Source organism: Grampus griseus (genome assembly GCF_964374135.1).
Source record: "Grampus griseus genome assembly, chromosome: 14".
Classification (NCBI taxonomy): domain Eukaryota; kingdom Metazoa; phylum Chordata; class Mammalia; order Artiodactyla; family Delphinidae; genus Grampus; species Grampus griseus.
The window spans coordinates 4,835,559-4,861,626 of NC_139008.1; the positions used below are offsets into that span (position 1 = coordinate 4,835,559).

General features: G+C 43.1%; 2 protein-coding genes across 3 annotated transcripts in view; one reads left to right on the forward strand and one right to left on the reverse strand.

Annotated features, from left to right (window-relative positions):
• Window positions 1-26,068, forward strand: part of EIF2AK1 (eukaryotic translation initiation factor 2 alpha kinase 1) — a 30,632-nt gene that overhangs the window by 1,710 nt on the left and 2,854 nt on the right. The window contains exons 2-14 of one of the 2 annotated variants that reach the window (XM_082670587.1): window positions 4,919-5,077; window positions 8,236-8,369; window positions 9,550-9,587; window positions 10,339-10,438; window positions 11,023-11,103; window positions 11,990-12,089; window positions 12,622-12,682; window positions 13,008-13,335; window positions 14,532-14,643; window positions 18,675-18,775; window positions 24,228-24,339; window positions 24,577-24,659; window positions 25,739-25,972. In XM_082670587.1, the coding sequence (XP_082526713.1) occupies window positions 4,919-5,077; window positions 8,236-8,369; window positions 9,550-9,587; window positions 10,339-10,438; window positions 11,023-11,103; window positions 11,990-12,089; window positions 12,622-12,682; window positions 13,008-13,335; window positions 14,532-14,643; window positions 18,675-18,775; window positions 24,228-24,339; window positions 24,577-24,659; window positions 25,739-25,972 (1,643 nt within the window). The remainder of the gene's footprint in view (window positions 1-4,918; window positions 5,078-8,235; window positions 8,370-9,549; window positions 9,588-10,338; window positions 10,439-11,022; window positions 11,104-11,989; window positions 12,090-12,621; window positions 12,683-13,007; window positions 13,336-14,531; window positions 14,644-18,674; window positions 18,776-24,227; window positions 24,340-24,576; window positions 24,660-25,738; window positions 25,973-26,068) is intronic. The other variant, XM_082670588.1, reaches the window with a different exon arrangement.
• On the reverse strand, window positions 19,617-23,244 carry ANKRD61 (ankyrin repeat domain 61; the record flags this gene model as incomplete). The annotated part of the gene is given in 7 exon segments (XM_082670589.1): window positions 19,617-19,919; window positions 19,921-20,123; window positions 20,126-20,470; window positions 20,473-20,555; window positions 22,001-22,095; window positions 23,030-23,091; window positions 23,094-23,244. Coding segments are annotated over 7 exon segments (1,242 nt in total).

Here is a 26,068-nt window from a genome sequence, read left to right on the forward strand (position 1 = left end):
AGGGAAGTCCCTGTATGGCCACTTTTAAAATAAAATTGTGCCATAAAAAATGAATACATTGATTCAAGGAGGTTTTTACTATGTGGTAGTTCGAATAGAATGATTACAGAGAATACACGTTAAGTTGAAGGATGAAACAAATATTAACATGTTTTAGGGATTTAAAGGTGCAAGCCGAGTCGAAAAGGTCTTAATTTATTCCTTAAATTCTTTGATTTTCATCCTTATTACTACCTACAATTCTTGATCTTAAAGAGAAACAACAACAGACTCTGAGGGTGATTTAAGTAGGCCCTTAGCACAGGACAGTTGTAAGCTAACTACTTTTTAATGGGCAAACTGATTTTTTCCACGTGTCATATTATAGCAGCTCAATGATGCGTAAAGCATTATGTCATAGAAGTCCCAGCGGTAAACAGGCAAGTCTGTCTGTTCTGTAACATTGTGATAAGGTTTTCTGCAAACCGAAGATTATTCTTGAAGGGAGTGATCGTCGATAAGCTTCTAAAAATTTCCTCCTCATTTGGTTACTAATAATACTGCTGCATTTACGTATTGCCTTTTCTTCCAAAGAAGCCCAGAGTGTCCAGACATACTTTATCTTTTTATATGAAAAGTTAGGTCTGTGAGAAATGTAGTTTCATTTCTAGACTTCAAACAGTAGGTAGATGATTTCTCGACCGTGGTCTGTATTGATGTGAGGAGGTCACTCTGCCCGCCAATGGTAGTAGTGTCAGAAGAGTTGCCACCTAGATGTAAGTAACACCTGTGTTCTTTAGCAACTCATCCTGTAGGGAGTCTCCTGGAGCCAACATCAGCCTTTGATCAGAGTTTCTGCATGTTTTTTTTTTCCTGTGGAACAGCACAGTGTTAGAAGGAGGGCCGACAGTAAGCCCATTGTCAGACTCATTCATTTTCCTTCTTTCATCTGACACAAATGTTTTTACCTCAGATTAATTCTACAGGTTCTTTAATTTAATAATGGACCATTTGGATCATACTTTCCTCAGGAGGTTGAATCAGTTCATCCCTTTCCTGTTTGTTTTACTCCCCTGCTTCTTGGCAGAATTCTAGAACTCTAATGCACATCGGGTTTAGATACCATTTCCTACTCTTTAAGAAGAGAACTTGACCTCACCTTTCCTTTTAGCCACTTAACCTCTTCCTTTTCTCTTGACCAGAACTGTGAAATGGGAAGCTTTTAGCCTCAGCCTTCATTTCCTTTCAGTTTTACTCCTTCCTGCATTTGGGTGTCTGTCCATTGGTCTTTTTAAAGTTGTCATTTTCATGATTTATTAGGTTCAGTTGACTCCACTGAGCAACCATTCTTTTTTGTTTTTTATTAAAAAGTAGATTTTCTCATTGTAGAAAATAGGAGAGTATAAAAATAGGAAAGTGTAGGGCTTCCCTGGTGGCGCAGTGGTTGAGAGTCCGCCTGCCGATGCAGGGGACACGGGTTCGTGCCCCGGCCCGGGAAGATCCCACGTGCCACGGAGAGGCTGGGCCCGTGAGCCATGGCCGCTGAGCCTGCGCGTCCGGAGCCTGTGCTCCGCAACGGGAGAGGCCACAACAGTGAGAGGCCCGCGTACCGCAAAAAAAAAAAAAAAAAAAAGGAAAGTGTAGAAGCAGAAAACCCTCCCAAAAAAATCTCAGCACTGTTGACAATTCAGTACTTAAAATTTTCTTTCACATTACAGAGTATGTTAAAAATGTGGAAAAGCATGAAGAAGAAAATTAGAAAAACCATAATCTCATCGCCCAGAGATTACTGTTTGTCATTTAAATATACAAACGTTACATTTTGACTTAGCTAGAGACAATTTTTTGGGTGAATCTTGCATTTAAAACTGTTTGTCAAAGAAAGGTATTCTGAATGGATTCGAGATTTCTGTCTGATTTCGTCGTCCAGATAAGATAAAAATTTAGAGAAGTCATGTGCAAAATTTAAAGGCATAAAGGAAGAAGAGGGGGAAAGTGTATATATATTCACATCTCTGAGGAGGACTCACTGCTAATAATTTGGTGTATTCATTTGCAAATATTTCCTGAGAGTTGCTGTATGCCAGGTAGATGCCTAGATATGAAGGATCAAACAGGCAGACTATAAAACAGCTGCTCACTGTAATTTCACTCTTTTTGTAGCCTCTTTCATTGAAAACACAGGGGGCAGAGATTTCTGTCTGTTTTGATGTTTCCATTCTTTTTTTGTGTGTGTACATTTATATAGATATAGAATAAATATATTTTAAAATCGTGATCGTAAAAATTTTATGTTGCTTTTTATTTTTTATTTTTATTTTTTGGCCATGCCTTGCAGCTTGTGGGATCTTAGTTCCCCGACCAGGGGTTGAACCCAGGCCCCGGTAGTGAAAGCTCAGAGTCCTAACCACTGGACCACCAGGGAATTACCTTATGTTGCTTTTTAAATGTGAACTTTTATTAGCATTTTCTTGTGACAAATTAGTCTTTAAGAACGTTATTTTAAGACCATCACATTCTGTACTATCATTTATTTAGTCTTCGCTGTATTGGTGGAAAACAGATTTATCTTTTTTTTTACCATTAGAAATAATGATGGGTTTGACATGTGTATACATAAATCTTTGTTAATATCTGATTATTTCTTTAGAATAGACCCACAGAAGTAGGATTTGTTGGGTCAAAGAAAAATATTAAAAACAGTTTTGATATGTTTTGCTAAAATGATAACCAGAAAAGTTGCATTGGTTTGTATGAAACTATCTCCCTCAGCTTCATTAGTGTTACTGTCTATGGCCTGCTTCTTTGACTCGATACAGGATTATTTATGATTATCTTTCTATACACCATCATTTATAACAGCTACATAGTATTCTATTATATGTGTATAACTTGTTTAACAAATTTTTAATACTTTGTTATCCTGAACACCTTGTACATATATATTTGTTATGCTTTGTTTAATTATTTCCTTGGTTTACGTTTCCAAAAGTAAAGTTTTGCACACGTGAAATTCTACAGTGTATTGTCAAAGGTTGCAAACACCCCCTTGTGTTTGAAAGTATCTAGTTTTCTGTGCCCTTAACAATACCAAGGATTCCAGGCTTTAAATAGTTACCAGTCTGATGGCAAACTCTTGTACTGTGGTTATTTTACTATGTATGTCATTAGCCACTAGTTTTGTTAAGCCTATTTGAATTTTAATTGTGCTTCATTTTCTTACTAGCTTGTAAGAGTGCTATATAAATTTTATTCCCTTTTTCTTGTCATGTACAGTAAAGGTATCTGTACTGTATCTGATTTTGTGATTCATATTTTAACTTTAAGATGTCTTTCCATAGAGAAGTTTTTACATGGCCACATTTTCCATTCTTTTTCTTTCTCATATTCAGGCAATAAGTATTCATTTAAAATGAATAGCACATCTCCATTCATGCAGGTCTTTTTGGGGCCACCTACAGGTCGGAGAGGTGAATTGGTGAATGAAGTCTCGATTTCAAAACCTCTCTTCCAGGACCTTTTAGTAGTTGATAGAGAAGCGTGGAGTAAAATGTTTGGACCGGGGCTGATTTGAGAAGGTGTAGGATACCTGGGCTCTGTCTCCACAGGGCATTTCCAGCTGGGTCAGCGGCTCCTGAGTTTGAGCTCATCTTTCCTCCAACAGCCCCTCTTACCAGTTTTCACTCTTGTTAACCTCTCCTTCCTCTCATTCCTAGTGTTTCGAATCCTGACCCGTCCATTTCTTTCTTGGTATCTCTGGGACCTGTCCTTTCCTCCACGTTTCTGTCACTTACCTGCTTTATAGGCTCACCCTGACTTCTTGTTGACTCTTTTTTTTTTAAATTTATTTTATTTTTTAAGTTCATTTTTGGCTGTGTTGGGTCTTCATTGCTGTGCGCAGGCTTTCTCTAGTTGCGGCGAGCGGGGGCTACTCTTCGTTGCCGTGCGCGGGCTTCTCATTGCTGTGGCTTCCCTTGTTGCGGAGCATGGGCTCTAGGTGCGCGGGCTCTAGAGCACAGGCTCAGTAGTTGTGGCGCATGGGCTCAGTAGTTGTGGCTCACGGGCTCCAGAGCGCAGGCTCAGTAGTTGTGGCGCACGGACTTAGTTGCTCCGCGGCATGTGGGATCTTCCCGGACCGGGGATCGAACCTGTGTGCTCTGCATTGGCAGGCTGATTCTTAACCACTGTGCCACCAGGGAAACCCCTTCTTGTTGACTCTTGCATGTCTCCTTCCAGGCTACCTATCAGGGGTCCAGAACAGTTTCCTCAAACATGTTTCCTGCATTGTGTTTTTGGCCTGTTAAATAACGTATTAAACAGTGCGTGAGAACTTAATGACTGTCAGCTTTAAGTGCCAACTCAGCTGTCCGCTTGGTCTTGTTCAGTGGAAAGAGGATGGACTTGGGAGTCAGTCTGATCTGCCTGCTAACCTGTTCCTTAACCTCTCAATGAGATCAGTGTCTGCATCTGTAAAATGGGAATGGTAACGTAGGGCGTTTCGGGAGGATTCGACGAGATTGTGCATATAAAACACCTGGTCCATAGTGTGTAGCTCAGAGTAGATTCCGTTCTTCCTCCCTTTCCCTTTCTTTGCCGCCAAACTTCTTTCTCTCTGCTTCTCGAACGAAGGAAGCCATCCTGTTCCTGCTTGCTTGCTTGTTTGCTGGAATATTTATTTGTTTCTACCTTTATACACATCATCCCTAACCAGCACTTCCTCCCTTCCCGAACTGGCATCTCTCTGCTAGTCCTTCCAGAATTCAACTCAAAACTCAATTCCAGAATGTCTGTCTTGATTAACCCCACTCACTGTAACTACTGTTTTGCTTTTTATTTCCTTGAATTTAAATAGTGTGTTTTCCTAATTAGAATATGCTGTTTTGTCATTACGAGCTATGTTTACCATTTCTTAACATTTTTTTCCTTTTTTAATTTGCAGAATCTGATGTTCCCGCAGAACTCCAGGTGCTGAAAGGACCCCTACAGCAGCCGACCTTCCCTTTTGCAGTTGCAAACCAGCTGTTGCTGGTTTCTCTGCTGGAACACTTGAGCCATGTGCACGAACCAAACCTGTTTCATTCAAGACAGGTGTTTAAATGTTAGTAAGACTAAATTAACCTTGCTAAATAAAACTTGTAAAATTACTCTGTTGTTTAACGCTGTCAGAGAAGCAGCTGGTGTATAAAAATTTGAAATAAGCCTTAGTAGTACATCCTGTAAATTTATTTTATGTTTTCCTTTGGGTGATTCCTTATGAATATCATCCCTGGGGACCCTGCAAAAGATTAATCACCACAAAATTGTGTGTATTTAAAAGGTAGTTCTTTTTGATTTATAAGTGATAATTCATGCAATTTTCGAAGATCTGTCACGGTTTAGTTGGTGAACAGGTACATGAAAATCCCAGGTATTGATTCGGAACTTGTTTTTGCCCAGAGCCCTGAACGGTTGTGTTTTGTGTCATTGAAGCAAACTGTTTTCCTCTACACGTTGAATACTTCCGACATCAAACGTGTGGGGCTTTCCTCCCACCCGGACCAGTTCTTCTGACACCAGCTGGGTGTCTTAACAATTCACTTCCGACACTGTCTCCCTGGAGTTGGTGTCAGATCTGGCAGGTTAAGGGCTCAGTCCTACAAGACTGTCCTCATTTCAGATGCCAGTCGAAAGTAGGAGGTCCCTAGGTTCTCAGGTTACCCACACTTGTGTGACTTGGCTCCAAATTGGGGGTTCCCAGTGCCCCTCCTCAGGTTTGATAATTTGCTATAACAGCTCACAGTACTCAGGCAGACACTTACTTTTTAAAAAAAATAAATTTATTTATTTATTTTGGCTGTGTTGGGTCTTCGTTGCTGCGCATCGGCTTTCTCTAGTTGCGGCGAGCCGGGGCTACTCTTCATTGCGGTGTGCGGGCTTCTCATTATGGTGGCTTCTCTTGTTGTGGAGCACAGGCTGTAGGCATGCGGGCTTCAGTAGTTGCGGCTTGCGGGCTCTAGAGCGCAGGCTCGGTAGCTGTGGTGCACGGGCTTAGTTGCTCCGCGACATGTGGGATCTTCCCGGACCAGGGCTCGAACCCATGTCCCCCGCATTGGCAGGCGGACTCTCAACCACTGCGCCACCAGGGAAGCCCGAGACACTTCCTTATGCTTACCAGTTTATTATAATAAAGGATACAGAGGCACACAGGGTGAGGTCCTGAGGGTCCCCACAGAGTTTGGGTTCCCCACCCTCCTGGCAGGTGGCTGTTCTCACCCACCCTGTACTTTAGGGACTTTTTATTGCGGCTTCATCACGTTGCTGTGCTTGATTATTAACTCAGTCTCCAGCCCTTCTCCCCTCCCTGGAAGATGGGGGTGTGAAGTGGAAAGTTCTCAGCTTCTAATCAAGGCTTGGTCTTCCTGGGGACCAGCCCCCATCCTGAAGTGACCTAGGGGCTCCAGCCACCAGTCATCTCATTAGCATACAAAGACTCATCACTGGAGACTCCAAGGCTGTGAGAAGCTCTTGTGTCAGGAACTGAGGTCAGAGACCAAATATTAAGACAAAAGATGCTCCTAATACCCCTATCACTCAGAAGATTATAAGAGTTTTATAACTGTGGAGCTGTGTGTCAGTAGCCCAAGACAACGATCAAAATAATCACAGTGGTTGAAAATGTTTATTCCTGCCATAGGTTACTTGTCTGAGGACCAAGCACAGAAATGAGTAGAATCACAGATTATGGCATTTCTGGTTCAGCTTCATAGATTGAACTCTTGAGGAGCCCACACCACAGATTCTAAGTGTCTTTTCTCCCAAAAGTCTTCCCAAGTCTTGTTTGGTGTTAGAAAGCCTTAAATTTACAGATACTTTTATGTGATCTTAGAAGAACATAATGTTTTTAGTTAAAGGTAATTATTTTGATAAGCTTCATGGGACATAAGAAATGGTAAAAAATGTTATTTGTCCAGTATATACTTACTTTCTTGAATATGTGTTGGGGGGGGTGGGTCGTACAAAAGGGGGTGTTCTGTAGGTTCCAAACCCGGGGATTATTTTCTGGTATAGAGAAGATTATAATGCTTTTTTTTTTTTTTTTATAAATTTATTTATTTATTTTTGGCTGCGTTGTGTCTTTGTTGCTGCACGTGGGCTTTCTCTAGTTGCGGCGAGTAGGGTCTACTCTTCGTTGCGGTGCGCGGGCTTCTCACTGCACTGGCTTCTCTTGTTGCAGAGCACAAGCTCTAGGCTTCAGTAGCTGCGGCTCACGGGCTTAGTTGCTCCGTGGCATGTGGGATCTTCCTGGACCAGGGATTGAACCCATGTCCCCTGCATTGGCAGGCGGATTCTTAACCACTGCGCCACCAGGGAAGTCCTATAATGCTTTTAATATAGTACTCTCACTCCTGATTAAAGCAAAGCTGTGAATCTTGCTGGGTTTAAGATGTTTTAAAATTCCTTATATACAGCCCTTTTAAAGCCTGAACTTTAATACAAAGTTGATTATTTTTTAAAGAGAAATGAGAGTGTTAATATCATTATTACCTTTTACTTACTGTTTCCCTCTTCTGACTGAATTTTGGTTTCCTTTCTTCCTTCGTGTCATGGTGTTCAAAATAAAGGATATTAAGTAAATGTTTTTGATGTGGTTTAGTTAGTTGACAATCTAAATGGAGAGTTTTTCACATAGAATTTTCTCTATAGTACCTGTATTCCTTGAACAAGTAAAAACCAAGCACTTCTGTAGAAACTTCTTTTTCTGAGCAGCCTCGTCTTGTGACTCGAGACTTGACTTCCCCCCGGGTATTTGGTCTGTACACACATCTCAGATGTGCTCTTTGTGTGTTGGTTAAGGATATTCCATAATTGAAAACAACAGTTCGTATTCACTTTTGTTGTCAGTTCTAATCATTTGTTTCCACTCCTGCCTTTTAAATTTTTATTTATTTATATGTTCTACCCCTCCCCCTCCTTTTTTTTTTTTCTTGCCTTTTTTAAAAACAGAACTTAGTACTTTACTGACTGACCAAGCACGGTAAACAAATGACTGTAGAATGTAGAGTGTCAGGTAAGAAATAACAGATGAGCCCCTGATCAACGAGTGTAACCAATCATTCCATCTCTTCAGAGAATCAGTCCCCAAGCTGTAATGTGTGCGTAAACATAACTTTTTTCTTATAGAGGCTATTATTATGACTCTTTATTTTCTGTGTTTTCTTGAAAATTGCCATCTCATTGATGGCCTTTCTAATAATTGTCTTCTATATTTTCTTATAGTACTTTGTCAGACCTTTATCAAAATGGGGCTGCTGTCATCCTTCGCGTGTAGTGGTGAGTTTAGCTCCTTGCGGCTACATCACAGCAGAGCTATTATGCACTTAATGAGGTCAGCTAAGGAGAGAGTTCGTCAGGTAAGCACTAAGAAATGTACTTGGAGTGTGATAAAAACATTTTCATTTCAAGAGAACTGCATTTTAAAGCATTCTGAAATCCTGATTATAACATAGGTTTATTCAACGTTATAACATCTGTTTATTCAACAGATGTTTATCGAATGGCTGCTATGTGTTAGGCTCTCTTGTAGGAGCTGGGGTCCAGGCAGTGAGCAAAATAAAAGTCCCTGCCCTGGGGCGGGGGTGGTGGTGGGATGAATTGGGAGATTGGGATTGACATATCGACACTAATAGGTATAAAATAGATAACTAATAAGAACCTGCTGTATTAAAAAAAAAAAGTCCCTGCCCTCAGGGAGCCGATGTTCTGACAAGCGGGCAGTAAACAGGAGAAAAAGAAAAATACATGGGGTGTTAGGTGGTGGTAAGTGTTAAGGAGAAACATAAAGCAGTGAAGGGCATTAGAAAATGTTGGGAGGGGCCGTGTAGCGTGGCAGGTAGGACCTCGCTGAGACAGGAGCAAGGAGCTGAGGTTGAGGAATGAATCACGCGGAGGGAAAGCATTCCAGGCAGAGGAGCAGCTGTGTGCTGGCCTGTTTGTGAGGCTGACAGGCAGCCCGTGGCACAGGTGGAGTAAGCAAGGGGGGAGAGGCAGGGCCGAGGGGCAGATGGAGATGGATCTGGAGACGTTTTAATGTCTTTGGTTTTCACTCAGTAAAATGAGAAGTGTTGCAGGGTTCTGAGCAGGGGAGTGACATAATCTGACTTTAACAGGTTCTCCCCAGCTGCTGTGTTGAGAATACACAGAGGAGGGGACTGAGGGCAGAAGCAGGGAGACACGTGCAGTCATATAGGCACAAGGTGCTGGGGGCTTGGAACGGTGACACGGGAGCAGTGGTCCGTTTCTGCTTTTATGTGAAGGGGAAGCTGGCGTTGTTTGCCGGTGGCGCTCCTTGGTGAATCTCAGCTTTGTCCTTGGATGGCAAGAATATAGCTTTTTCACGGGTGATCTTTTAGTTAAGAGAAAAATGTCTTCAATTGCAAACTCTTAAGTAATATTGAACAAGCCATTGGGTGGGTGTGGTTTTTTTTTAAATATTAGTTTGAGCATTTATACTAATCTAACATTGGATTTTGATAGATTCCTTATCCCATGAAATTTTCAAAATGTTTTTTAAAATTAACTTTTTGATTTTAGGGTCCTTGTGAGGATAATTCTCATATCCAGAAGATAAGGTATGTGTTGAATACTTTTTTGACTATGCAAGGAGTAAACTGATCCAAAAGAAATCGGGGTTAAGAATTCATCCTGAATTAATCAGAAATTACTAGTGGGATTAAAAATAACGTAGTTAGGGTAGTTTATGAAAATTAAAAACATTGTAAGATTAAAAACTTTTTAAGATTTGCTAAAAATTTTGTAAGATTTCTCATTCTCTCTTTGACTACCCTTCCCCCGCAATTCCATGTGGATTCCATAAGCCCCACTCTTAATTCAGAGCACTGACATCCAGTCCCTGTCAGGGGAACACCACTGAATTTCGGCTGTATGTAGGAAATGCTCGTTTAAAATCTGTAACTGGTCTGAATCATTAAGAAATTTAAGTAAACTTATCACTGAGCTTAGCTACTTAACTCCTGCCTGTTAGTCGTCCTTAGGATTCCTGTTAAAACAATAATAATAAATAATAATATTAACTTAATAATTATTAAAACAATAATTTCTAATTGGAATACTGATTACTGGCAAAATACTTAAAATTAATGATCCCCTTGATACCTCTATTACGCTATTGATTCGCTTGTTATCAAATGTTTTCTTCATAGAGAATGAAAACTTTCATTTTAGCTCATCCTTTCCAAATTATCACAGTTTAGTGATAAACGAGGTTTGCCAGGCTAGTAATACAGTGAACATGGTCTGTCTTAGAACATTTTGGTTCTCTCATGCTTGGGGATTGATTGATTGATTGTGTTTAACTTTCAGATCAAGGGAAGTAGGCTTTGAAGCACAAACTTCACGTTACTTGAATGAATTTGAAGAGCTTGCCATCTTAGGAAAAGGTGGATATGGAAGAGTATACAAGGTGGTTTTCCACATATTTGTTTTGACCCCCTACTCTAAACAATGTATTTGCAGAAGTTGTTTTCATTGTTACTATTTAACGTGCTCAAAGGAAAATTCCTAGAAATCACGTATGTTTACTTTTTATTTAGATTTGTCATTTACAGGGACGTGGGCAGGTTTTAATGTCTTCCTAACCACGTTGGTGATTTAGTGGATTCTGGAAACTTGGAGGTTTTGTTCTGTAGCTAATTTCTATTAAAAAATGTATTACTTGAAAAAGTTTTGCTGCTGTGTTTTGCACATAGCCCTTTTGCTAACATTCCCATTCTTCAGACCTAGAGATTCTAGGAGTTGGACTCTCAGTACAGTTGGAAAAACTATTAGTCTAGTTGACTACGGCTGACTTCTCTGAACATAGTAAAGGGGATCATAAAGCGTGGAGTCCAAACCACTGAACCGCCAGGGAATTCCCCAGGATGTGTGTCTTTAGCTTAATTTTATCTCTTTGGCTACTTTGGATTATCTAAGGTCAGGTTAAAAGAACTTTCTTTATTCAGTTGGATTTAATGGTACAATATACTTTGTCTTTTCCTCTGCTTTTAGGTCAGGAATAAATTAGATGGTCAGTACTATGCAATTAAAAAAATCCTGATTAAGGGTGCAACTAAAACAGATTGCATGAAGGTATGATTTAAAACATTTACTTATTTTGAATAATTGAGTATTTAGGTCCTTCTGAAAGAGTTTGTGTGTGTGTGTGTTTGTGTATTTGGGAAATACTTGGTGATATGGATTGCAGTTTACTAGGAATGGGTTACCATAAAATAAACATCAAGATTAAATTTTTATTTGACTTAAATTTTTTATAGGCACTTTAGGTTGACCACATTTCAGGGTCATTGCTGGGGAAATTAATTCTTTAAGTAAACTATTCATATACAATATATAACAAGTTTTTATGAAAAACACAGGCGCTCAATTCAGGTCCAAGTCTTCTCCCTGACATGCTGTGTGATCCCAGGCAAACGACCTAGTCCTCTAAGCCACTTCTGTCTCCTGCCCTTGAAAATAGTGGTGACAAGAATGGTTTTATTTACCTTGGAGGTCTGGACTTACTTGTAGGAATGAAATGAGGGAATGATTATATATGAGCCATGGAAAGTGTAAAGTGCTATATGCATGTCAGTTATTTAGTTGCTATAACAACTGCAGGGCTTCCCTGGTGGCGCAGTGGTTGAGAGTCCGCCTGCCGATGCAGGGGACACGGGTTTGTGCCCTGGTCCAGGAAGATCCCACATGCCGCGGAGCGGCTGGGCCCGTGAGCCATGGCCACTGAGCCTGCGCGTCCGGAGCCTGTGCTCCACAACGGGAGAGGCCACAACAATGAGAGGCCCGCATACCGCAAAAAACAACTACAACAACAACAACTGCATTTGTCTCTCACAAAAGTATTCCCATTATTTTAACACAGTCTAGATTCCTCGTACAGAGGGAACAAGTATTATTTAATACCATGAACATTTAACAAATTTGTCAGTAAAAACCAGCTCTAAGTATGTTTCTTCTTCAGGTGCTACGGGAAGTTAAGGTGCTGGCTGGTCTTCAGCATCCTAATATTGTAGGCTATCACACTGCCTGGATAGAACATGTTCACATGGCCCAAAGGCAAGGTGAGCGGTTTTAGATGAAACAGTTGAAGGGTTGGTAAATTTCAGCCCGTGGGTGACATCAGGCCTACGTCTGTTTTTGTGCACCCCACAAGCTGAGAATTTTTTTTTTAAAGAGTTAAATCAAAGGAAGAATTATTTTGTAAAGATTATATGAAATTCAAAATTCAGTGTCAGTAAAGTTTATTAGAACACAGGCTCGTTCGCATGTGTTATCTTTGGCTGCTTTTGCACTACGAAAGCATAGTTGAGTAGTGGCAGCAGCGTCCCCTAGGGCCCACAAAACCTGAAATATTTACTGTCAGGTCCTGTACGGAAGGTTCGATGAGCCCTCGCATAGTTGAACAGCTCTGTTTTTGTCTTTTCTAAAATCTGCCAGTCATTTGAATAAGCTTGGTGTATTTGCATTTTGCCAGAAGGTCGTGACATTTTTAACTTCTTGTCTCATTTGGTCTTACTTATGTATTTTAGCTCTGCCTTTGACTATAAATTAGAAAACTGGGCTGCTTGAAGATTTCCTTTTGTTTCTGTTCAGCAGATAGAATTTCTATTCAGTTGCCATCTCTGGAAGTGATCTCTGACCAGGAGGACCCCAGGTACGTGGGCTGCCGTGTCCTTTCACACCCTAGACGTTACCTCCCGTCACCTGCCTTGGGTCGCCTTTGCCTTTTACACCTAGGAGCTCAGGAGTGTTTTAGACTTCCTTTTTGCTTATTTTCATTACAAAATGTTAAGTTATTTTCTTCCTTCTCTCAGGTATTTCTCAGTATTTTTAAGTAAATGCTGCTGCTGGACAGATGGGTTGTCTCTTTTGTCAGGAGTTTACCAGTCAGTTTCATACAGGCTTGAAGGGACAGTTGAGGTACACTGGATCTTTTTTTACATTGGTTTTTATCTTTACTGTTTTTTTTTGGCCTCCAGAGATCAGTGTGATGTTAAAAGTGATGAAAGTAACAGCCCATCCATTATCTTCGCCGAATTCACCCCAGAAGAAGAAAAATCCTTGGGAGAATCTGGCGTTGAAAATCAGAATAATAGATTGGTGAACTACAGCGCCGGTGTAGTCACAAGAGATGCCGGTGAATTTGAACCGTCCCTTGAGCCCCAAGGAAAAGGTGTGGCTGACGAGTCTTCCAGATCGATTGTTGGGCATCGGCTGCCACTTGGGCATAATTCAGACCTGGAAGAGAATTTCGCATCCACTGAGGAATCTTCTGAAGAAAACTTAAACTTGTTGGGGCAGACGGAGGTAGATGAGTTTCCCAGAACCTGCGCATTTGCTGTTTCCCTGTAATAACGGCGTGGAGGACGGTGATTAGACGCGGCCGGCCCTGCCCCGCAGGCGGCTTCCCTCCTCAGCTCCCCGTCCCTGTCTCTGCCCTTGCTCTTCTGCCCTCGTGCTGCCTCCTGACACGTGGCCCGGGTATTTGGTCCTCCCTCCTTCTCTTAGTAAACTCCTCCTGGTCCTCTTCTGACCTCCCTGACTGGGGCATCTCATAGGTACACCCCGGAGCAGGAAGCAGCACACACGTTCTGTTTCTGTGGTTGGTGAGCATCGTGCTATCCAAATATATTTATGCAGAAAGATTTCCTGTATTTTGGAACGTGACTTTAGAACATGTTATTAGAACACAGAATAGCTGTCTGAATGGGTGGATCACCAGGTCAGCTTTCAGTGTCCTAATTACAGTAATTAGGATTACACTGATGTGCTGGTGTTCTCTCCCTCACTGAGTGTTAGTATTTAAACTGGAACGTTAACAGGGTCTGCACATAACCTGTCGTGTTGGGATCACAGAACTGTATATACCATCTGTACACTCACACGTAGCATTAATTCTGGCTGTCCAGGAATATGAGGTTCTGTAATTTTATGAAACACAAAAAACTTTGAGTAGGTTCCCTGAACATAAAGGAGTTGAGTTTGAGGGACTTTTCATCAGAATCATTTCATTGCTCTGTAATACATTTGGGAAAATTTCCTGAATGGGCTACAGTGAGCTTAATTTTTGCTTACTTTTTTCTTGGACAAATGATTAGTTATGTGAAGCCAGATAAAGTGTGTGCACACTCTGGGGTATCCATAGAGTAGCAGAATACCATACAGCCAGCCTGATGCTGTATCTTCAGCTTTAAAAACTGTTTATCTCGAGAGCAGACTAAACAGTTTCAGGCCCACGGACTCTGTCACGTTCAAGAGCTTCTTCCATTTAATACCTGCCTAACCCCAGCCGGGCCTGCCTCTGCCCACTTGGGTCATGACGCGTTGTGTTGAGTATTGCTTTATTCCTCTGTCTCCTTCACTAGACTTCGGGCTTCTTGGGCAGGCTTGTGTCTGTAGTCTCTGTCCACAGCACGTAACCTGGTGCTTGGCCTAGGGTTAGGCAAGGGAGCATTTGTCCGCTAAATGGTGCAGATGGGAGCCAGTGGTGTGTCGCCCCCTAGGTGCAGTACCACCTGATGCTTCACATCCAGATGCAGCTGTGTGAGCTCTCGCTGTGGGACTGGATCAGAGAGAGGAACCAGCAGGGCCGGGAGAGCATGGATGAATCCGCATGTAAGTACCATGTGGGTGTTCAAGGGCTGGGCTGGGAACTACAGACAGGCCTGCCGCCTTCTGCCTGCAGGTGCTTTAGATTGGGGGAAAAATCACATTTTTAAGATATAAGTAGGTATTTGGAAGTTAATATTTTCTGTTATAGATACATAGTTTGTTGATATTTAAGAGTACTATGCTAGAATTTAGTATAATGATTTCAGGTAGAAAAGTCTTGTAAAAAATTTTTAAGGGAAAATTTAAATATTTGTTTTACTTTTTTAAACTGAAAATGTGATACTTTGGGACTTCCCTGGCAGTCCAGTGGTTAAGACTCTGCGCTTCCACTGCAGGGGGCACGGGTTCGATCCCTAGTCGGGGAACTAAGATCCTGCATGCCGTGCGGTGTGGCCAAGAAGAAAAGAAAAGACTGAAAATGCGATATTTCTATAAAAAGAAACCTTTAAAGAAATGCTGATAGAAGGGCATGTGGTCAAAAGTTTGTCTCCCTCAAGACCCATATCCGCCCGCTCCCCTGCAGTTATACAATAGCCTCTAGAAGTGCTCTGTTAGGTTAATATTTGTAGAGTATTATAACACTGGTTCTCAGCTTAACACTGCACGTAGAAATCAACTGGGGGACTTTTAAAAAGATGTTGTCAATAAAAAAAAGTAACTTTACAGTGGAAGAAACGTGACAAACGCCCCCTCAGCAAGTAGTCAAGGTCAGCATCGACAGCGATAACTCACGTTGATAGTATGTGCCCTTGATAAGAGGCTGTGAGAAGGGCACGGTGTCTCTGCGCTTTTCCTCCCCCAAACCCATAACCCCAGTCTAATCATGAGAAAAACAGACAAATCCCAGCTGGGGGACATTCTCCAAAATACCTGACCAGTACTTCTCAAAACTGTCAAGGTCATCATAAACAGGAAAAGTCTGAGAAACTGTCACAGACCAGAGGACCCTCAAGAGGCATGACAACTCAGTGTAATGTGGTATCCTGGATGGAATCCTGGAGCAGAAAGAGGACATTAGGTAAAAACCAGGGACGTCTGCATAGGCTGTGGACTTGTATCGGAATCGGTGCATTGTGACATGTACCAGACTGATGTAAGGTGTTGGTGACAGGGAAACTGGGTGTGGGGTAAGTGGGAACTGTCTTCTCAGGTTTTCTGTAAATCTAAGACTGTTTTTAAAAATGAAATCCTTTTAGAAAAAGGGTGTTGTCTGGGACCACACCAGTAATTTTTCTATAATTGGTCTTGGATAGGGCTTGGCCTTTGTTATTTTTTTGTGAAAGTTCTCTTGTTGATTCTAATGTGCGGCCAAAGTTGAAGTTCACTGCGGTAGATGATCAAAATAGGGGATGCGAGTGACCTGATTTTAAGTAAAGGCTCAACTAAATATCAATCATTAATCATTTGCTGTTCACTCCTAGTGACACTATAACCCTTTATTTGGCCTAAAACACAGGTCAGTTGGCCTACTCAGAATCTTAGACTAGCTTCCCATGGAGACGGAGACATAACGTCTCTCTCCAGCAGCTCCTCAGTGCCCCTCTGTTTGCCATGAAATTAGAACATGCCAGACTTCGTTCAGTTCAGTCATGGTAAGTGGTGCGTGGGGTATTTTTAGGGCCCGGTAAAACTGGATCCTTGGCCTGCTGCATGCACATTCTAGTGCTATGTGCCCATCTTTGTGGAAAGAGAATCGTTCATTTCAGCCCCGTGTGCAGTTAATCTTGAAGCTTACGTTGGGAAAGTGAGTCCTCAACGAAGTGTGGGGTGAGAACTCTAATCTATACCATCCAGTACGATAAACCCGTCAAAACAGTGAAGGCAAGAGATGGATCATACTGCTAGCAGGATGTATATTTTTCTTTTAAAAAATATTTTAAAATAAAAAGTTTTATCTTTGTAGCATTCCAGCCCTGTGTGTCCAGCTTTACATCAATCACATTTTTTACGTGAATCATTCCCAGCTCCCATGAGCGGCACACCTGGGTTTGAGTCATGGCTCTGGTACTCACCAGCTAGAAGGTTTTGGGCAAGTCAATTACTAGTTTTGTTTCTATCCTCACCTGTAAAATGTGGATCATCCCCATTTTATGGGGTTATTGTGAGGATTAAAGCAGTGTCTGCAAAGGATGTAGCACTGGGTGGAAACTGTGATCGCTGGAGCAAGCCTGTGTATAATTACTGAGTCCTCCAACAGTTACCTACCGTTTGGATGTGTTAGGTGAGTTAAAAGGAAAACCGAATTAAAGACAGACCAAAGTAAGGTAGTTATTCTGAATAGTTGGGAAAGTCAGAAAGCCCTTCTTGCATTTCTTCCCAGACAGGTTGGTCACTTCAGGGGCGGGGTGGGGGCGGGGGGGGGTCATCATACTAGAGGTACTTGTAATGGAACCATTGTTTTTGTTTTGTTTTTTAAATTTTTATTTACTTTCTGGCCGTGCCACGAGATTTGCAGGATCTTAAGTTCCCCAACCAGGGACTGAACGCGGGCCCCGGTAGTGAAAGCGCAGAGTCCTAACTACTGGACCACCAGGGAATTCCCTGGAACCATTGTTTTTACACACACACACACACACACACACAGAGTTTTCTGTCTTAAATACTTGAGGTCCCTAAATTATATGCTAGACAGTGTAAAAGGAGAGTGTGGAATAGGTTTGAGCTCTATAACAAAGTCGGCTCATTCAGGGAGAAGGGAGCATGTGGTGCTCTCGTGCTCAAAGGTAAACAATAGGTTTATGATTTTATTTTATGTATTTATTTATTTAATATATTTATTTATTTTGTTTATTTATTTTTGGCTGCATTGGGTCTTCGTTGCTGCGCGGGGGCTTTCACTAGTTGCAGCCAGCGGGGGGCTACTCTTCGTTGCGGTGCGCAGGCTTCTTGTTGCAGTGGCGCCGAGCACGGGCTCTAGGTGCTTGGACTTCGGTAGTTGTGGCTCGTGGACTCTAGAGCGCAGGCTCAGTAGTTGTGGCACACGGGCTTAGTTGCTCTGCGGCATGTGGGGTCTTCCTGGACCGGAGCTCGAACCCATGTCCCCTGCATTGGCAGGTGGATTCTTAACCACTGTGCCACCAGGGAAGTCCCTGATTTAGTCTTACCAAACCTCTCCACCCTCTAAATTCCCATATTATGTTATGATATTAATAGATTAATTAATTCGTTTACCTTTTCCCCCCTCTACTTCATTTGTCCATCATTTTTGGAAAATGTGGCATTCCAAATCTTCCAGGCAATAGAAGCTCACCCCTTGGGCTAACATAATTTATCTTTTTTCTTATTCTGTTATTTGTAATAATGTGTTTAATCCACAGCGGGCCAGGACACCAGATTTATTAGCATTAAACCCCAGATGTCAGGGGTTGAAGGGGACTGAAACGTAGTTTAATCTAGTCACCCGATGCCTGAAAATTGTTTACAGAGCAGTTAATACAGGGGCTCTGAGTGACATGAGAGGTCCTCTCTTTCTGGTGACAGAAGTCCATCGACTCTTGGGAGCTAGTTTGCAGTGGCTTCTTTGCTGATTTCTAGGTTTGAAACCATTGTGGAGTATTGACTGTGTTGACAGTCTGAATGTTGTGTGGTGTCAGGTGTTAATGTATTTATAACTACGTTCATTACATGTTTTTTTTATAAAGTTATTTATTTTTCATTGCGTTGGGTCTTCATTCCTGTGCGCGAGTTTTTCTCTGGTTGTGGTGAGCGTGGGCTACTCTTCGTTGTGGTGCATGGGCTTCTCATTGCAGTGGCTTCTCTAGTTGTGGAGGAGGGGCTTCAATAGTTGTGGCATGTGGGCTCAGTAGTTGTGGCTCGCGGGCTCTAGAGCGCAGGCTCAGTAGTTGTGGTGCATGGGCTTAGTTGCTCTGCAGCATGTGGGATCTTCCTGGACCAGGGCTCGAACACTTGTCCCCTGCATTGGCAGGCAGATTCTGAACTACTGCACCACCAGGGAAGTCCCCTCATTACATTTTGATGTTATGTAACAAGTGAAAAACTATTAGAGAAATAAAACTATTTTTTTTAACTTAAAGGTCCTTATGTTATGGCCAGTGTTGCAACAAAAATTTTTCAAGAATTGGTGGAAGGTGTATTTTACATACATAACATGGGAATTGTACACAGAGATCTCAAGGTAAGTGGGGAAGATTAAATCATTGACAGCTGCTTACAGGGATGACTTGGGTATTGGATTATTGAATTAAATGAGATCATGTACCCTAGTTTATTTACCTCGGAGGTTATCGTTACCTTTATATTGTATAAATCATTGTTCCATAGGTCTAGAATGTGAAAACTTTAGATTGAATTTAAAAGGAGTAATCTTTGGGCATTCGAAAATTCTAGCTGTTTTCAGGTAGTAAGTGTGCTCTGAGTACTAATATAACTGATGATGCTAAATGTATTTCATGCTGACAAAAATACTCATTTCTGCCTTAGAGGTAAAATCTGTTTCTGTAATTATCCCTCTTAAAAGAAATTTAACATGGGAAATTTTTTTCTGGTGTTTTAAAAATCTGTAATGACTATTCCAATTTTTATAAAAGACTATCAAGAAAGAGAGACAATAGGGAATTCCCTGGCGGTCCAGTAGTTAGGACTCCAAGCTTTCACTGCTTGGGGTGCGGGTTCAGTCGCTGGTTAGGGAACTAAGATCCCGCAAGCCGTGCGGCGTGACCAGAAAAAAAGAGAGAGCGAGAGAGAGCAAATGTATTTACTTCTTTGGCTGAGAGTTTTAAATTAATTTACTTACTTTTGGGGCAAAAATTAAATCATGGAAAATGCATTTAAAAGACTATTTAGGAAGAAAAAGTTAATGTGCAAATCATTTTATTTTTTGAAAAAGGTTTAAGAACCAGTCGTTTGTACATTTGGGATGTATAAGGTGATGGGTTAAGTATTTTCTGGGTACACGTCTAGCCAGAAAATGCGATGTGAGTTACTGAAGTTCTGTGGCTCTGTGCAACTTTGAGATCTTATTTCAGGAGGTGAGCTAAACCATAATAACCAGATACAGAATTCCAGATCTTCGCTGGGAGAAGTCGCTTCAAGTGCTGTTTTTGTTTCTCCCCACAAATATTTCTGACATTTCTTTTACAGTTGTCCTCTAGGGATAAGGGTTTTGGGGATAACTTTATTACGGTTTCCCTTAGGAGGTGGAATTCTGGGAGCATGATTCCTGCAGGTAGAATTCCTTGGTCATTGGTCAGTCTCAAAGGATAAGAGTGGTAAAGCAGCCTGGTGAGAAGTGCTGCGTCTCTTATATTGGAACCGCGCTGGAAGGTACATATATATCAGAGATTCCCCATTTCTTGTTAATATGTTAACATTGGCTTCAAATTCGAGCAAGAGATTATTACCTCTCTGCCTCCAAAACGCCTCGTGGCTCGCGGCTTGACCTTCACGGTCCTGCGTATTCACCTGGGCTCCGTGAACGAGCAGCAGGCGGATGCAGCTCAGGCCCGCGGCCAGCAGCCGGCCGCGTTGCTTGATGTGGTGCACACCGCCAGCTTCAGGGCCGTGTTGCCTGTGGAGGAGACAGCGCAGTTGACGTTTGCCCCGTGGGCAGTGAGCGTTTCTATCACCTGCTTATTCAGTATATCTGCAGCCATGTGCAGGGGTGTCATGCTGGACTCGTTTATGGCGTTGACCTGGGCACCGTTGTGGGCCAGGATGGAGAGAACCGGGTAGGTCCCGTACGTGATGGCCAGGCGGAGCCGGGAGTGCCCGTTGCTGCTGTCCGCTCGCGCATTCACCTGGGCCCCGTGTTCGCACAGAATGCGGAGACACAGGACTGTGTTGTTCTGGATGTCTGTCAGGATCCTTTGGATCTGTTCCCCGGCTTCGTCCGCATGGTAGAGGTGATGGGCCAGTGCAGGAGCATCAGGTGGCGCGTGGTGAGGCCTCTTGTGTCTCTGGAATAGGTACTGATGGCAGATTGCACTCAGTTCACAGTGGGAATGGCTCGACGCGGAGAGCTACTGCTTAAGCAGGCAACATTTATTTAAGATAATCCCCCGTAATTACTCTAGAGAAGTGTTTGAGAATCTGCATTGCTGTTTAATTTCTTGGGGTATCCCAGCGTCTTGCGGGGACAGGGTGGTATGCATCACAGCACGGAGGGGCCCAGCTTCCTATCGCAGCTCATGTCAGCTTTGTTACTCCTGCTGGGACGGTGGCCTCTTCCAGGTTGCATCTCAGTTAGCTCTGTGTCCACAGCCCCTCAGGACTGTGCTGAGTTAGCAGCCATTCAGTAAAATTGTGCGGACTCAAGTGTGATCCGGAATTCCCACAGAAGTGAGCCGTGAAGGGGCAGAACGCCCGCTGACTCAGTCCCTGGTGGCCCCGCACCCGCTCCTCTACCTGGCCTTCTCACTCGTGTGTGTGGATGGCAGGGGCTGCAGCTGGAGTTTATCGTCAGTCCCTCCCCAGCGCAGGCGGAGTGAGAGTTTGACAACTTGGCCCTCATCTCCTTTCCTGAAATCTCTCAGGATTGCCTCCAAAATTCCTTGATTGTGGCAGAGAAAAGGGAAGGTCTCTTATGAGCATCTGACTGCTCCACTGGGATTAGAAGATGACTTTTCAGTTCACCTGTTGATTTAGTGTAAGCCCTGCACCAGGGGTGTGGGGAAACAGCAGAGTCCCCACACTGCAGAGCTTACAGTCAGGTGTGGAAGCATTAATCCGAAAGAGCTAAGTAAACAGGCCAGTGGGCAAAGAGGTCTGCAGGCCCCACCCAGGGCGAGAAAGGGTGGGAAGGGTGTACTGAGGAATCCTGTGGGGACGGGGAACATGATGGTCCAGTCCTGGGAGGACCTGCAGAGCTGGAGTGGGGCTCGGGGGCAGGGTGAGAGCAAGACGGGGTGGGGCGCCCTTCCGGAGCGTGGTAAGGATTTGGGGCTCGACTCTCTTTTATACCATGTACTTCTCCCATTCATTCAGATGATATTTATTGGGCACTTAGGAAGTGTCAGCATTGGTTTAGGCGGTGAAGGTATACTGGGAAGCAAGATGAACTTCTTTCCAAGAAAATCCCTTGCCTCTTTCCATTTTCTTATTTTTCGTATCTTACTTAGGTTGTTAAACTCCCTGAGGGCTGTGACCAGGACTTAATTTTCCACAACACCATTGCTGAGCGCTTAATACTTACGATGCTTTAAGTGGGCTGACTGATTTGTGTTCCTGTATTATTTCCGGTTTTCAGAGGATCTCATCTAGTCAGTAAGGAAATTGGTTTATTCCAAACGTGGTAACCTGTAGTCCATCACCCATGGAGAATGGATGAGTCCAGACATGATCGGGAAAGGAACACAGATCGTGTGTGTCCTCATTTAGAAAGTCACCTGTTGAGTTAACTTACCTTACTTCTGGGTCTACTTCATGTTCTAACAAACAAAGCAAACTCTGTGCCTTGCGGTATTCCGCAGCCAGGATGGGGATGATGGACTGCGTCTGCTTTGGGGGGAAAAAATACATTACAAGTAGCCCGATATAGTTAGAATAATTGTGTTAGCTTGCTATTTCAAAGGAAATAATTGTATTTAGCATCTCTTTGGTTCAGTATTTCTCTGTTATGTGCACTGAAATTCTCCTTTTGCGTTTTAAATTACCCCAAACCAGTCAATTTTAGATTGATATTATAAAAATCTGTATTTTACATACATGCAGATTTACCAAGGCAGCAGATATAATTTACTTAAAGCTTCGAAAGTTGATTCTTGTGAAGAGCTCATTGTGTAAAATTAATGGTAATTGCTATCAAGTCCCTTGGTCCTTAAATTGGCCCAGAGAGTCATTGACAAGTAGGTTTTGTTTTTTAAGCCTTTGCCAAAGTCATAGCATCAGTAGTATAACCTGCACGTTTAGGGTTTCACAGTTAATGCTGCTTGTATTCTGTCTATGATTAGCAGAGCTGTTTATACGAGTTCTTTACACACACACACACACACACACACACACACACACACGCCTTTACAGCACGACTGCAAGATAAGGGCAGAGGGTGACTTTCTGAAAAAAATTTAAGTTATAAGGGTAATAATTACTGTATAAAAATTCAGAAAATGAAAAACTATATGTAAATAAGGGAGAAATAATTCCAGCACACAGACATAATCAGCACTGGCACATCTGAGAGGATGACATTAATGTTCTTCCAACCAAGCGAGCCCCAGTCTCTGCTCAGTCAGTGCCCCTGTGATCCCTGGAAGGAGTCGTCACAGACTCAGCAGAACACGGCTTTGGGTGTGCGGTGTGCTCAGCGTGGACCATCCAGCCTCGGGCACGGTGAAGGCAGCCAGGTGTAGTGAGTCCTCAAGAATCAGGTGGCGTTCCTTCTGAAGCATCACGTTTTTTTTTCTCAAAGTGACTGAGAGGAGAACGCGGGTACCTGGCTCAGCAGTGATCTGTAGCTGGTGGAGTTGGCCAGAACGGCCGTGGGCTGGTTGACAGGTGGCTTCTAAGCAGAGCCCGGAGTGCGGTGCTGCCCTCCCTCAGGATGGCCTCGTAGAGCCCGGTGTGGAATGACACCACCGCGCCCTCTTCCGGGGCCTGGGCCCCGTCAGCCACCAGCCCCCTGCTGCCTCTCTTGGTTATGTTTCCCATGAGTACAACTTCGAGGGGGGACTTAGGAATTCAGGGCAAACGCGTTACAGAATTGGTCAGTCTCAGTCTCTTTATGATTCTTTCCATTCAGTTCTAGAACTGTTGAGAATGGTATCCGTGAAGATGATGATGCATTTTTATATCAGAACCAAACTTTTTCACATGTTGTTCCTGTATCTACAGTGCCAGCTACAGGAGCACAGTTTCCAGGACTTTCTACTTAGTCACAAAAGCGTAGCCAGATTATCATCTTGCACCTAAGATTGTTTCTGTTTTCTCTTCCCATTCAGCTACTGTTAGAAAAACCTGACAACGCTAAAATAAGGGAATTTATACAAACAAAACATTTACATTAAGAAGACCTAACTTTTAAGTTAAACGCTTTCTAGTTTTTAATGGAATTCCACCCCGCCTCCAACAGAGGTGCATTTTCCACTGGTCTGGGGGTACTTCCGTCGGGAAACGTGTTGGGTCTGTGATGACTGCTTCAATAGAGTGAAATGTGTACCGTTAGAGTGTGACCTGGCCGTCCCCAACCCTGGCTAACGTGTTAGATCATCTGGGAGCTTTAAAAAACATCCGTGTTTTCATTAAAAATAATAATAATCAAAGTCTTTGACTTGTTGAGAGGATAGTAGTTATTAAAACCTTCTTGGTGCCTCTGAGGTCCCGTCAGGGCTGAAATGCACTTGTGCACAAGCACGCTCTACATTAGTGGAATAAGCTGGGGACTTTAGGTAATGTCGACGCCTGTGTCCACCTCCAGGAAATCTGATTTAATCCGTCTGGGGAGTGGCTTGGCCGCTGAGATTTGTTTAAAGTTCCTCCGGTGATGCCGATGTGCGGCCGAGTTTGAGAACCACTGCTCTCATTTTTAATTCTTGAGGGGCTGTTGGCTCCTGAGTTGAAAACTCTCAGCATCCGCATGTTTTCACTGTTCATTCTAGAACACCGTGGAGTTGACCTGTTCTGTTTGTTTCCAGCCCAGAAATATTTTTCTTCATGGCCCCAATCAGCAAGTAAAAATAGGAGACTTTGGCCTGGCCTGTGCAGACATCATACAGAACACAGACTGGGCCAATGGAAATGGAAAGAGTAAGTTTGTTTTGGTGGTTGTTTTTGTTTGGTTTTGCATTAAAAAAAGAGAGAGAGAGACATGGTTGAACACTGTCAGTATTTAAAGAGAATCAGAAAGACTTAACAGCAAAGGTGAGATTTTAAAAAAAAGCAACTATCATTTCCTTGGGAGCTGCAATGCCCTGCTCAGTCAGGGGTCTTTATGTAGACAGTGCTAACCCTGCCATGCTTAATCTCTGGCTTTTCAAATTACAGGGACACCCACACATACCTCCAGAGTGGGCACTTGCCTGTATGCTTCCCCTGAACAGTTGGAGGGATCCGAGTATGATGCCAAGGTAGTGTTTGTTCCCTTCTGCCCTTTCAGTGGACTTACCCTGCAGTCGTAAGTAACAAAAAGTACAGTAAATGCAGTGGAAGGTCTGACGTCGAAGTGATTTGGAAATAGCGGAGTGTGGTAGGTTATCTCTTACATCAAACTACCATAGTGTGAAGCCTCACTTTTCAACTGAATCTGACTTTTTTAGGCTATTTTACTGTTTCCAAATCCGTGGTTGTCACAAAATAATTTTTGCAATGAGCTTTCCCTTTAAGATACCACCTTCCCTCAGGAAGGCAGGATTCGCCAGAGTCTGTTTTCAGCCGTTCATTCTGCCTTCAAGCTTAGGTAAATCAGTGCCCCCGACAAGTGTGCCACCTGCTTCCCTCTGAGGCTGAATGAAGATGCGGAAAAGTTTTAATCCAGCTCGTTCCTCGAAGGAATGTTAAAGTAAATTCTTTTCTCAAAATAACAGCCTAGTAAATTTTCTTCCTTTTGATGAATCATTCAACTTTTTAGTGATTGGGAAAGAGCTGCCAGAAAAACCATGGCAGCTCCGAAAATCCTATGTAGTAAACACCTTCCTAAAAGACTGTTTTTAGGAAAAGTGACAGGTTTTATGCAGAGTTTGCTAAAACTTTACTAAGAATGCCTAACTCTTAGCGGTGGCAGAGGTGGGACCGGGGTAGGCCGCAGGGACCCTCGGTGACCTCTCATGTCTCTCTCAGGCTATACCTGGCCTGGGTTTTCAAGGAGCCGTGGAGTCAGTTGTATGGTAGTGACCGCTCTGGGTGGCCGGGATCACCCCTGCCCCTCGCCTGGCCCTCAGTCCTTCGTGCCCCTGGATGCCCCTGTTTGGTGTTAGAGCTGGGGATTGCAAGAGTACAGTCATCTGTCTGTAGATCACCTACCGTAGATCCAGCTGGCAGACACCTGCCTCTGTGAGGGACGAGCCAGCCCGCTGTGTTCCCTCCGTTGTAGGGACTGTCGATCATCCTTCTGTAGAAAATCCTCTCGCTTTTGAAAGGAAGGTGGGTGGGAATGGAAATGTTACTCTGTGTATCTCACTACTGATTGACCGTTTCCCCCCTTTTTCAGTCAGATATGTATAGCTTGGGTGTTATCCTGCTGGAGCTCTTTCAGCCGTTTGGGACAGAAATGGAGCGAGCACATGTTTTAATGGGTTTAAGAACTGGACAGATCCCCGAGTCCCTCAGTAAAAGGTGTCCCGTCCAAGCCAAGTACATCCAGCACTTAACCAGAAAGAGCTCATCCCAGAGGCCGTCTGCCGTTCAGCTGCTGCAGAGTGAACTCCTCCAAAACTCTGGAAATGTATGTATGACTGTTTTAATACTGGGGGAATATGAAGCTTGAAGTGGAATTTGTTTAACTTGTGAGTCCCATTTCACGGAGCACAGTTGAGCTTAG